At 32.3% G+C, this 14043-nt stretch overlaps 1 protein-coding gene, 1 long non-coding RNA gene and 1 other non-coding gene across 3 annotated transcripts; 1 reads left to right on the top strand and 2 right to left on the bottom strand.

Annotated features, from left to right (window-relative positions):
- Positions 1-273: 273 nt before the first annotated feature.
- Positions 274-1256, bottom strand: LOC112323666 (uncharacterized). Its single transcript, XR_002977143.2, has 2 exons — positions 958-1256; positions 274-840 (listed from the first exon to the last, which is right to left on the bottom strand). It is a non-coding gene; the product is annotated as an uncharacterized LOC112323666 (long non-coding RNA).
- Positions 1257-7209: 5953 nt separating this feature from the next.
- On the top strand, positions 7210-7281 carry TRNAP-UGG (transfer RNA proline (anticodon UGG)). Its single transcript has one exon. It is a non-coding gene; the product is annotated as a tRNA-Pro (tRNA).
- A 411-nt stretch (positions 7282-7692) lies between these two features.
- LOC7495834 (uncharacterized) lies at positions 7693-10479 on the bottom strand. Its single transcript, XM_002300109.4, has 8 exons — positions 10227-10479; positions 10077-10142; positions 9860-9926; positions 9671-9771; positions 9094-9138; positions 8678-8998; positions 8491-8593; positions 7693-8178 (listed from the first exon to the last, which is right to left on the bottom strand). The coding sequence occupies exons 1-8, from the start codon at positions 10347-10349 to the stop codon at positions 8099-8101; spliced, it is 906 nt and encodes a 301-aa protein (XP_002300145.2). The 5' UTR covers positions 10350-10479; the 3' UTR covers positions 7693-8098.
- Positions 10480-14043: the final 3564 nt, after the last annotated feature.

Here is a 14043-nt window from a genome sequence, read left to right as displayed (position 1 = left end):
TTTATTTATTTTCCACTTGCAAGTGTCCAGGTTGTGATCTATCGAAACCAATTCCTTGTGGAATTTGGATGCATAATTAAGCCTAGCTTGTCCTAATCAGTGTCCTATCCTTTTTTTTTTTAATCCATTTCCCAACATGTTTTCAAAATAATAAAAAAAATAAAAAGATCAGAAAGTGATACAAGGGCGAGCTAATATAATAGAAGACTATATAAATGAAAAAAAGAAAAATTAACAGAGATATCAAATAAAAAAATATAAAAAGAATCTTAAGGAGATAATATAAAATATTGTAATATTAATTTTTAAGTTTTTAAAAGTATTTTTTAACTACAGAAACAAACAGTTACTATGTAAATTGTTTTTTTTTTTTTCACTCAGATTTGCAGTCAGTGGTAAATAGAAAGAAAAACATGAAGGGAAGAAGAAAAGCTTTCCTGGAGATTTATTAACAGAAGCTCTTGCTCGCGTGGCCTCTACATCGTTTTCAGATCTCTTCACAGCTAAATTAAGTTGCAAAGAGTTTCTCGAAGCAGCATCAGAGAAGTATATTTTTGAACACATCACAATCGAGAAATTCCCAGTTATTCCTTGGAGGATTAGCCACAGTGCCTCCTGTTTCTTGGACAGTTGCAAGGAGAATGGAAATCCTGAAGCTTTATTTAGACAAGGAATGTTCGAGTTCTTTAGTTCCAAGAAACCAGAATCAGGGTTTCAACACTTAGAGAAGGCGGCCAAAAAAGGGCATGTAGAAGCAATACACACATGCGGTATTATCATTGTATGCCATGGCGGGCAATTTAAACAAGAGGGTATAGAACTGCTTTCTTCTTCGAAGAGCTGCAAATCAAGACACTGGACAATTAAAGAGTGTAGAAACAAAATAAAAGGGATTCTTCAAAGCATGTGGATAGACAAAAGTGAAGGTGATATTGGACCCAAGAACCATGGAAGAACCTGCAACTGTAGCAAGTTTACTAAGAGAGGATGGATTGATGAAGAAGAGTGTACGATTCTTGCGTTTGGGACCATGAGGCAACTCTGTTTTGTAACATTCTAAGGACTAGAGGCTTTGGGGTATCATAATATTTGTGTTCATCCCTAATCTTAGAGTAGATCGTTACTTTTGGCTTTTTACCATAATCATAACAACGAATTCTTCCTATAAATGCTTGGGTTATTGAATTTTCTATATTAGATAATTCTTGATTATCATGTAAAAGTGAGATAAAATCAGTTTAGTTATATGTCTAATAAAAAAAATCATTTTAGGGTCTTGTATTTAAGAATTAAAAGGGTCCTAATTTAAGCCCATTAAAAAACCAAATTAAAAGCCTATTAAATACCTTGTTATGTAAAGAGAAAAAATATCATACCAAACTAAACTGAACCGATTTGATTTAAATTAATTTTCAATTAAATCTTGATAAAAAAATTTAGTAATTAAAAAAATCATTTCAGTTGAGTTTTTAGTTCAAACCGAACCGAAACCAGTTTTGAACGCCCCTAAATATAAGCACACTTGACTTCCACTAAGTAAATGTGAAACCAAAATAAGTTCAGATAGCTAAATTCAATGACATAGTAAAATATGTATACCAAGTTGAAACTAACACTTGAAAAAATCGAAAAAATGCGACACCATCATAGCTGGGTTTGGTGAAGTGCGGTCCCTCATTCCTTCTGCTTATCCCTAATGCGTCCTCCACTAACTAGCTTTACAGGAAGGAAAATTATCCCCATTTCAATCCATCACCCTATATTTAAGTGCTTGGAACTGCAAACGAAGACAAGCACTAACACTAGACAAAAAAAAAAAAAAAAAATGGAACGGAAGTGCTTCCCACATTTCTGTTTCCTTCTAGTGATCTTGAGCCTTGTAATATTGCAGCTCGGCGACAAGCTGGTGGCGTCGAAAACGAATGGATGCAATGGTTCGATAGCAGAATGCGATGAAGAATACGAGTTCTTGATGCCATCTCATGTTAGTAAAAGGTATCTTGAAGAGAAGAGGAAGTATATATCACCTGGTGCTTTAAAGCCAGACCAGCCAGTTTGTAATGAAGGCGCTAGTGGTCAGTCTTATAGTAGTAGTTGTCTTCCACCTCCATCTAATTCTCCTTCTCGCGGTTGTTCCAAGTACTATCGTTGCAGGTCTGATGATTGATGATCCAAAGCTTTTGTTTTCCTTTTCGTTTTTGTTTGATCTATCATAAAGTTTGATGAAAAATTTAGACTCTATTTAAGATCCAATTAAACTTCATGTTTATATTGTTCATAGGGGCAAGAGGACTAAGTAAATGCAACAACTTCCAGTTCTTAGAAAACAAGAAAGATGGCTCTTGATATATTTAATTAAATTTAGACTATTAAGATTTATCTCTTGTAGCACAACACCACAGTAGATGTGGGCTCATTTTCAAAGCCCATAACCAACATCTTGTGCGCTCAGGCTAACACTTTGCTCAGATGCTAGGGCGCGCCCAGGTGCTGGGTGAACGCCTAATCTTTTTTTTTGGGTTCAAACGATGTTCTCGAACCCAGTTTCAAGGGGTATGTCTGGTCCTCTTGAACCCTTGCCCAACACTTTATTGAAAATTTTTTCGAGACCCCACGCAAGTCTTTTAATATTTTACACTGTTCCAATATATATTATTTTGAGTAGAAAACAACTCAAAATATCATAAGAGTTGAATTAGTCTTCAGTTCCTCCTCTCCACAAAAAAAAAAACTCATGGGCTATAAATACATCATGAATCTTTCAAACTCAAGATTCACAATCTCTTTATAAAGTTATTAACTTAAGCATGAGTCTTCACATTCATCAAAGATGATTTTTTACATGTATTGGTACCAGTCATATTGACTCATTAGACACCACCTGCTACCAGCTATCATTCACCTGAGTTTTTTATATCAAGTTATCAGACACATTGACTAGAGAGAATAGATCAAATTACTTGAACTAAAAGATTAATCAATTATTGAATACATTAATCATATTCCTAAGCATGTTATATTCTGATACTATCATTTGAGTTCAAAATGAAAATAAAAAATTAGGATTGTGTTTCTTTTTCATTTTGAACCCAGAGGATAGGGTGAAACATCACCTGTTTCATAGATATTGTATTGTAAACTATACATTATATATTTCCTGATGATGAATGGAACACCTTTGCTGTGAGATTATATGAGTGTTGTATGCACAAGCTAGTGATACCCAGAGTTCAAGTCTAAGATTCTAGTAATTATTGAGTTGAATGAGGTTAATAAATTCAATTAATTTAATAACATGATTAGAAAATAAGATATCAACAATAGATAAAAATGAAAAAGATGAATGTTTTTCAATATTATAAAAATATATTTGTATAATATTCATGAAATATCTCAAAGATTTTATTTGTACAATATTCATAAGACATCTTAGCTTTGATTTTTTAAACCGGAAAGGAAAAAAATCAGGAAATGCTTATGTTTTTAAATAAGTAAGAGAAATTCGATAACCTGGTTAAATCTTGATTAATTTAATAATATGATAAAAATATGAGGCAATAACAAAAAAAAACAAAAAAACAATGTCGAATGATAAAATAAAAAAATAAGACAAAAAGAATTTCAATCCCTATTAACTTTTCAAATTGCATGAATAAAATAAAATAAAATAAATACTATGTACGTAAGGTTTCATATATTAAGAATCTTATAAGAAATCCATTTAAAAAAAATAAAAACAAATTCAATCTATATAAAAAACAATTTAAAAATAAAAACTCATAGATGAATCATATTAACATCTTTAAAAATTAAACACACCCTCTATCATAAAAAAATAATTACAATCTAAAAAACGTTAAATAAGCGGAAACAAATTATAGAGAAGGGCTATTAATTAAATAATATATCAAAAAATTATTTTCAAAAATTCATATAAAATAAGACATTAATTAAAAAAATTATTTTTTTAACAAAAGAATTAGATCAGACACTATTGGCCCTAGTAAGCCAAGCCCAGTGCCTGATCCATGAAGCTACGGCCCTCAAACGGGCCTTCTACTTTTTTAAGTTTAATAGGGCTGATGTAGATGACGCATCATCTGCTAATCTCAGAATCTGGCCACTGGTGTGGCAAAAAAAGCAAGAGATTTTTTACCTGAAAATTTATTTTCAACCTATTTTTAATCTAAAATACCTAGAAAACACTCAAAGAACCTTGTTAAACCAATTTATAGTCTCAAAAAACACATAAAAAATTAGTCCAAAATCCAAAATCAACCTGAAACTTAAAATTCTTCTCATGTCCATATTATTTTTCTTAGATATTTTCAAAGAAAAAAACACATAATCATAACTCCATCACGATTATGAGGTGTGTGTTCGCAGCCATCACACAGAGGAGCCACAACCATGAGTTTTTCCCTCTCTCCTTATTTCCTTTCTCTCTTCCTAGAAAATCGTTTGTCCATTAAAAAAAAAAAAAACAAGAAAGTTTGGTTATTTTTTTGTTAAGTTAATTTAAATCGTCATTCTTTTGATTGCAGTATACTTAGTCTTGAATCATTTATTAAGTTCATTTGTTTTTTTCAATTTTATCCCTTAACACTTGATTTTTATATTAGATTGGTCATCATTCTTTTAATTGCAATGTTTTAGTCTTAAATCATTTATTAAGTTAATTGTTTTTCAATTTCATCCCTTTATACTTGATTTTTATATTAGATTTATTCCTCATTATTTTAATTATGATGTATTTAGTTTTGAATCCTTTATTAAATTAATTTGTTTTTGAATTTTATCCCTTGACATTTTATTTTTATATCAAATATGGTTCTCGTTTTTTTTTATTGTTATTTTTAGTTGTTCTTATCCATTTCTTAATTAAAATTGTTTTCAGTTTCATCCATTATGATTTGGTTTTATTTTCTTTTTGTGTCTAATTTGTAGGGGTGATTATTTTCGATTCGGTTCGGTTTTTATCAAAAAAAGTAACCAAACCAAAAAAAAATTTAAAAAACAAAAAACCGAAACCGAACCGGCCGGTTTTTTCAAAATTTTAATCAGTTTAATTGATTTTTTTTTTCGGTTCGGTTTTTTCGGTTATTTTTTTTCGGTTTTCTCGGTTTAATCGGTTTTTTGATTTTTTTGCTCACCCCTACTAATTTGGTTATCTTTCCTTTCAAGTCTACATTTTCTAGACCACTTCTTTTTTTAATTTATTTTTTTCAAGTTTATCCCTAATTATTTTTCTTAGTCGGGAATTTTACATTGTTATTTTTCGGGTTTGTTTTTTATGTTGTGATTCTGCCCTATAATTTATGTCACAAATTCTAAAGGTCGGATCGGGTTGGCTATAGTTATTTTTAATTTTTTTTAATGATTTCATCCATCATCATTGAGTTCATTGGAAATTGGTATTTGTTTTTCTTAAATTCTTCTGTGAATTTGATTTTCTTTTCAATTTTTCCCTTCAAATCAATATTTGATGATATTTAAAGTTTGATCCTTAATGTTTTGATTCTAATTTAGTCTTTTTATCATATTTTAATTTATTTTCAATTCATCCTTAGATCCATAATATTGATTTTTTATTTTTTTAAGATTCATTCCTCATTCTCTTTATTTTTATGTTAGATTCATTTGTTAATTTGATTTTTTTTTCAATGTTACCCTTCAATTAAAAATTTTTGTTTATCCTCTCAAATTGTTTTATTCAAATGAAGTCCTTATACTCTTAATTGCTATTTTTTTATCCTTCATTTATTTATTTATGTCTGTATAATTCTACTCGCAGGTTTTGACAATCTCACTTGGTTTTACTAGTGCTTTGTTTATTAATACTCTTTTTTTTTCTTTTATCTTTTTTGGATTTCATCTTTCTATATTTTTATTCACAGGGTTGAAAATTATTATTTTTTTATTTCTTTTTCTATGATGTCAAGCCGTGAATTTGTTTTTCATTCTTTAAAATACAATGACAATATTTTAACATTATTTTTTACGCTGTAAAAAAAATCAATCCAACCAGCAACCAGTCATGTATTTAGTTTTGACTTCTAATATGGGTACCAAGGCTAACTCTAATCGACGAAAGCCCCAAGACTAAGGATGTCAACAGCAGGAAAACAGTGGCCTCTTCTAACAATATGTTTGTGACAGCATCTCATGGACATGAATCTATGGCCCAGGATCAACCCTAAATTGGAATGGATTTCATAAACTGGCATAGCATTATCTCGATGTGCTTCAACCTAAATACTCAGCCAAAAAATTCAACATGCTCTAAAGATTATGCACCGATAACATTTAATGCTTTAAGAAATTGTAGGAATAAACTACTACTTAATTCTCAAAAACCTAGATGGATGATAACATCTCATGCATGCAATATCCAATGCAACATAATATATATCTATTGCAATGCATGTAATTAATGGGAAAAAATTCATGAATTATGAATTGAAAGATATATATCTTATGGGATAAATGCAACACGAGAAGAAAAAACCATTTATTGATGAAACAGATAATCGATTGATGATCATCCTATTATTAGCATGAAAGGTTGAAAAAGAAAGAATTTATACAAGGAGGTTGGCCTTGAGTTGGCATTGCCTTATTCCAAGCGCTAGCTTATAATATTATTCACTAGCTAGCTAGCTCCTCTCCCTAGCCTTCCCTGCATCGATTTTCTGCTTTGCAACCTCTTCCTGGAGCGACTGGATGGAGGCAATGGGGATTCTTTTCTGGGTCACAACGTGGAAGCCCTTCGTAACTTATGTATTTTGGTTCTTTTGTAATGGTATTTGCTACATCTCCTGCAACAAACGTGGTCATTAAGAGCATTAAAACACCAAAAGCCATCAATCCTTTGGACATTGACATTGTTAAATTATGATGAGAGCAGACAATACACGAATGTTGTTCTTTTAAGAATATTGATTCGGTGACAATAAAAAGCAAGGTCTGGCATTTATATATAGCATATGCATGGAGTGCTTGCCATTTATGGCACAATTTCTTGCGGATACTAAAAATAGTTAATTCTCTTTGCCTTTTCAGATACTGTTATCCCTATCCCTGATAACATGGAGAATCGAACAATATTAGGCAAACTTTCCTTAACTATCACACAAATCACTTTGACCAAATCGGCCATGTGATGAATATGTTAGGTTTATAAAATTAATATGAGCGAGTTAAAGAAACGGGCATTTGGTCTAGTGGTATGATTCTCGCTTTGGGTGCGAGAGGTCCCGAGTTCGATTCTCGGAATGCCCCCTGCTATACGTTTTCCCTTTTTATCCAAAAGGCAGTGAGGTGCCTGTTAGTATACAGTTACCATCGCACGCTCGTTGAGAGCTTTTGACAAATTGCTATCTTTGGGTCTCAACTCGACCAATCTGCTCCCAGTCCCAGCAGTAAAGAATATATTTTAAATATTAACACATTAAAATAATTATAAAACATTAAAGAAAAATTAATTTGAAGCTAAAAAAATTAAAAAAAATTTCAAAACATAATTAAACCGCAATATCAAATAAAAGTGAGCCCTAAAATTAACTTCCTGGCCAGGGATCGGGAAAGATAAGTACTTGTATCCAAAATGTGAGAAGTTCATTCAAAACGTCCAGTTTTAAACACTGTATATAACCTCAAGATTTATCAGTATCATATTTTAGCACAAAGAACTCATCAATAAACCAGCAAGTAATACCAAGCTGGAATACAAATGCTAAATTATAAGAGCAGCCCAAATATTGACAACCATGAAACAAAGATGTCCAGCCAGACTCCCAGTTCGTCAAATTTTAAGCAAAATAACTGAATTCTAGGACAAAGTTCAGTAAAATTTCATTGCAACTATCTATGGTCAGCTATGCGAGACTTGACATACAATCTCAGAAGATTTAAATAAAAAGTTTATGCAGTACAGAGAGCAAATGAGATGGCAGCCATCTGATCTCATCAATAAATATCTCCAGCCATGTTCTTAGCATATCAGGTATCATTTATTGAATTTGATACCCACGTATAGGAGCTCAAATGGCCACATCTTGCATTAGACATTGAGAGCTTAATTGGAGGTCTTGGTCTGCTAAATTGAGAGCTTCCACACTTCGCGGACATTAGACGATCCATCCGCAACTTCAGCAACAAGACTTGCAGCCATAGCACCTAATTAAAAAAGAATGGCTATCTACTGAGATATTGCCATATACAGAAACCTCCATGGGTGTATCTTTACGATAAAACATAAGAGAACATGAGGGGACAAGAATGACAGACAACAAAGGTAACATGCATTTACATAATTCAATCTTAGGTTAACTTTTATGTAGAAACAGTTTAAAATAAGCATGGTAGTACATGAAACAGCTAGAAAGGAGATACTGCATGAGCACATAAATGCAGAATAGAGGGGGAGAGAATCAATCACAACTGTACGTACTAAACTATTGTACAATCATCTCAAAAGGACTAGCTCACCATCCTTTTCTACCATAGACAGAAATTGTCGTGTTCCTCCACCTACTCCAAAATAGTGCTTTTTGGCTGCCATATATACTACTCCACCAGGATGGCTCAAGCACTGCAAATGAACACTTTCAGAGCTCAAAACTATTAAGTTCATGACAGAAAAGAGAGAGTAACCACTAACGCAATCAAGCAATACCTTCTTTATAAGGCTGTAGAGATTGTGTTGAGCAGAGATTGAATAGATTGTCTCTGCCATCAAAACAATATCATAACCAGAATGTGGACTATGCCCTAAGCTGCAACCAAGGTCCTTCTCTTTTTTGTTAGCATGAGGAAGACATTGATGGACTTGGCTCCAGTCACCAGCAAAGAAACGTAGTTCTCCTTCAGTATCAGAACTAGCATCTTCTGATGTAGAAGGGCTCAATTTTTCTGAAAGATTGGCATTTACATTGGGAATGGTGAGACATTGAAGGACTTCAGCATTGAAATCCTGGAAATGTACAGCACTTGCACCCTGATTCAGCAGAACAAGAAGCTCAAGAACGATGTAGATTTTCCAGGATCAGGAACTTCATCTAAAATAGTGATGTCAAAGATGCAAAAACTTACCTCAAGGAACGCAAAGATCCCAGGAAGTCCATGGCCACACCCAAGCTGAAACAAGTGCAAAGACTCAGGAAGAACAAACAAGTAAAGAGAGATGATGCAATAAAAGAAATATGTCACATAACATTTCACAATCTTCATTTATGATGACCAAAAAGTTCTCCCTTCATAATATTCTCAGCTAAATCTAGACAAGAACTACAGTAAATTACCTTAAAATTACAAGCTTACAGACTAAAACCTATAGTTTGAGGCGAAGTTCTGTAGCTCCCTGGCTTTGCATAGCTTTACAGTTCACATTTAAAAAAAAAATAAGCCCTGGAAACACACTAATTTTGTAACCCTTATCTCACTATTATATTGATAGAATAGATGACACAAAAGATCAACAGCTAAAATCTGCTGAGAGGAACCCAAAATGCATAAAGTTCCAACAATAAAAGTAGCAGCAATTAGACTCATGCAGCGACAAGGGTTAGATTTAAAGTAGTCAACAACAACGAACTCTAGCCAAACCATAGTATCAGCATATTGAAGCAATGCAAAATAGCATAGAATCACCTGAAAATTATGTTCCCACCTCTAAAACTCGCTTTCCACTAAACGATAAATGGCCATTTCGAACCTCTGCTTGAAGAGCATTAATAAGGTCTAGGGAACCCTCCCAAAGCTTTAACCCCCCTGCATCCCAAAAAACAAAACGTATCATAAACAAAAGCAGAAAGCATAAAAACAAAAAAAAAATACAATAAATCAAGTAAATGCACACCTTCATATACACCAGGTACTAAATCTGAGTTAGGCAACCCAAAAACCTCTTTAGTACTAACCCTTCCCTACAAAAAACCAAAACCCACAAATTACTTTGCTCACAACTCACTTTAATCAAATCAAAATCCAAACTTTCATTCTCTATCAAGCACACCTAACAATAAGCAGGCTTCGAAAAATAATAGAAGCTTTACAACAAGAGCAAAAAAACTGACCTTGAGTAAAGTAAGACCATCTTCTAAGTTAACCGACTCCACAGAGCATTTAACATTCAAAGAAACCTGTAAAAATCATACCCAAGTCAATCAGTATGTATTAATGTATTGATGGATGGAAGGATGTACTTGTGGATAGATGGGTGATACCTCAGAGGAGAGAACTTCAACTGGAGGAGGAGGGGGAGGGGGAGGAGGCTCTGTAGAAGAATCAAAGAACCCTGACGCTGCGGATGATGGAGAGAATAACTGAAAGGTTGAGTTCGTGGCCATTTTTTCTTGGGGTCTTCCTGCTTTTTGAGCTCTCCCTCACTTGTGGTTGCAGAGACAGGGAAAGTGCAAGTGTTGGGGTTTATGGTTTTGGACTTGCAGGCTGTTGCTAAGCTCGTTTAATGGTTTGGGTAGTGGATAAATCGTAGTTGTGGTCCATGGACTATAGTACGCCATTAAGGTTAAAAGGCTAGACATGGATTTAGATTGAAGTGTGAATCATTAAATTGCCTAGACCTACTATATTTATATAGAAATATGTTTTTAGAATTATTTAAAAATAAATTTAATATCTAAATTGGTTTGAGAAAACTTTTAAATCAAAATTGGATTTACTCTTATGATTTTTATTGCCATGAATTTACTTTCATCTTATTATTTCATTTTTAAAATTGTAAAATATATTATAAAAAATTACATAATATTCCAAATGGCCGGGATAGAGAATTTAAGTGTATCAAATTTTATACAAGAATACCTTGATATATATAAATATGATTGTCCTAGATTCATATAAGGTATGTTTTTAACGTTTAATTTTTCTTTAAAACAAGATTTATGTTGTTTAAAATCAATGAATTTGGGAAATTGACACCTTCTCCTTGTCAAATTGAAGTCTTCCATTGTCAGATTTTCTTAGTTTTAGCATTATTAAGAGGTAAAGAATTCTAATCTAAGCTAATTTAAAAGTTTTGCTATGTATTTGTGAGAATTTGGTATTGATGTTCATTATGGAAAACTTGAATTCCAAGAAGAATTGTTTGAATCCATTGTTTGATGTTTAAAACATGTTAACATGTGTGGAATTATGATGAGTAAAGTGTTGATTAAGAAATATTGAAGAGTAAACATGCATTCCTCATATAATGAAGTTTTGGCTAGGGTTTAGAATAGAGCTTTGTATTTATTTGATTTAATTGCTATGAAATTTGGATAGAATTATGTTAGGATAGGTCCATGATAATTAGGCAATGCTTGGATTGTGGCAAAATGTGTTCTCTCTTTGTACCTTTGTTCGGCCAAGAAGGATTATATAGGAATTTGAATTGGTTGGTTAAATTGACCTTTTAATTCATGTTAAAATGTGTTATTTAGATGTTAAATAGATGAGTAATGTATTAATTGTAAAGAAATTGGGAAAAAATACATGCATTCCTTAGGAAAGGAGGTTTCGGCCACACGCTATGAAAAAAAAATGGAATACAATTTTTATTTATTAATATGGGTGTCTGGACCTGCTTGCGCACATTTCGACTAATCTCACGGGCCCTAAAGTTAAAAATAAAGTGTAAAATATGTTTTGATTTAATTGATGGTTGAATTATGTTTAGATATATTAAAAATAAAGGGTAAAGTAGAAATGAAGTATTAATTATGATAAATTTGAATGAAGCCATGTATCTTTCTGCTCTCTTTTTTCATGATAAGTTCGGCCAAGACTCTAAAGAAAAAAAATAATAGATTGGAGGAATAAATTGTTGTGGAAATTAGATAGTAATGTGTGTGATTGATCAATTGATAATTTAGGGTGATGTGTGAGGAATTTTAAGAAACTTGAAAGAATTTGTTTGTCTTTCCTATGTATGTTAAAATTGTATTATAAGATATTAAGTGAAATGTGGCAATGTATAAATCATGTACCAAATTGCTTGGAATTTGTGAATGAAAATATGTTTTCTTAGAAGGTAGATTCGGTCTATGTAGCATAAAGTAATAACAGATTTGGTTTAACCAAATTGATGAGAAAACTTTGCTTAAATGTGTCAACTTTTAATAAAATAAAATAAAAAGAGAAGGAAAAGGAAAAGGGATTTGACTTAAGTGAAGAAAATGTATGTAATGTTGTCTACATAAAGTAAAATAGTATATTGAAAGATATGTTAATGAAGAATATTTAAGCAGGTAAACTATGTGTTTTTCTTACTATTTATGAGTTTGAAATGAGAATTTGAATTCGAATTGAATTTCCATAATAATTGAATTGCATATGATGTGTTACTCCTGTTGAAATAGAAGAGGTGGTAAGATTCAGTTAACAATGGAGAATTTTTGCTCGAGCACAAGCATCAGGTAAATACTCTACACTACGATCATTTATCATGCTTAAACTTATGATGCTGAATAACTGCAATCTATTTAATTAAGTTATGTTATTATATTAATTGTAACATGAATATTGAAAAGCAAAGAATCGACTAGATACCTGGAATGAGACTAGTGATGTCAGTAAGTCTGGCGACCGAGATTGATAATTGATTAAATTCTTAGAATAGAACTAGTAATGTTAGTATATATGACGATCATGATTGATACTTGACTAATTACCCAGAATGAGACTGGTAGTGTCAGTGTGTCTAATGAACACTTCGTATTGAATCACATGAATATAATGATTGTAAAGTCTTATTGATTATATTGTCTAACTTGAAATTGATACTTTAGGGGAAACTTTGCTAGAATTGCAACAGAATAAAAAAAAAGAAGTTCTGGATTTTCCATGTCATTGAAATGTCAATTATGTTGAAATCATGTTTAAAATTTAGGGTTGTTACAAAAACTATGTTTTACATGACAAGCAAAGTTATTAAACTTAATCTAACTTGGTGGGTCAATTTAAAATCAAATCCAAGTTGAATTTCAAAGAAATTGGATAGAAATTAACCTGATAAATCTTTAGTGACCTAACATATCTATTTACAACTTGATCGATCCAATTAAAACTCGGGTTTAATTTTAAAAAAAATCAAATCAATATTTTTTTTACTATTTAAAAAAAAAAAGAGTCAAATGACTTTATTTTGAACCCATCTAACCAATAACCTTAACTTTGAAACGAGGGAAGAGTCATGGCCGGGTTTAATTACTTTGCTGACAGTAGATAGTGAAAAGAGATCAGTGCAACTTCATTGTCGGATGTTTACAGTGGTTGGAAGTTGGGACTTCAAATCCAGCCGTAGATTGGTGGTCGTAGTAGAATGTGCAGTCTCCTTACCAAGGACTCCTTGGTCCAAAAGGATCATAATGTTTGCAACAATCAGATTATTTTAATTTGAAGCAGTGAATTATACCTCAATTACATGTGGATACATGAAAAGTAGTTTGAAAATGGCCGAGTAACCTTAAAAAACATGAACGGCAGGAAGAGTCGTCTTTGCGGATAGATCTTTGTCTAGGATAGGTCTCGCAGAGCAGGGCTGGGCTCGTGTCCTTACTTTAGCTTTTAGCTGCTGGGTTTAATGCCTCTTGTTCTACACCTATAAGCTTCCTGGGCCAGTAGCATCGGCCTGTGTCCGAATTAGATAAATCAATTTCATAAATTTTCTTAAAACATGCAAAAGGAGAATAATCCGCCTCAAATTACGGGAAGATGAAGGAAGAAAGACAAAGTCTCTTTCAATACACAAGTGGTCCATTGGGAGAAAGTTCTTGTCCCAAAAACACCATGGTTTCCCCCAAATCTGCCATGTTACATGCTTCCAAGTTTAAGTCTAAGGAGGGTCTCGATAACAAGAATAAATCACTGATTCGGCAAAACTTGTTTAACCCATCAAGCTTTGAAAGTTACGATCCAAAAAAACAATCACCCCAATACCAAACTAAAAATATTTGGGAGTATAATAGCATTTATTTTTTAAAATAATAACTATAATTAGAAGGCAGCAAGCCATGGAGTCGACTGGTGATAGACTATAATTAC

This window comes from Populus trichocarpa, chromosome 1 (assembly GCF_000002775.5).
Source record: "Populus trichocarpa isolate Nisqually-1 chromosome 1, P.trichocarpa_v4.1, whole genome shotgun sequence".
NCBI lineage: Eukaryota > Viridiplantae > Streptophyta > Magnoliopsida > Malpighiales > Salicaceae > Populus > Populus trichocarpa.
This window is presented reverse-complemented; position numbering and strand designations above follow the sequence as displayed.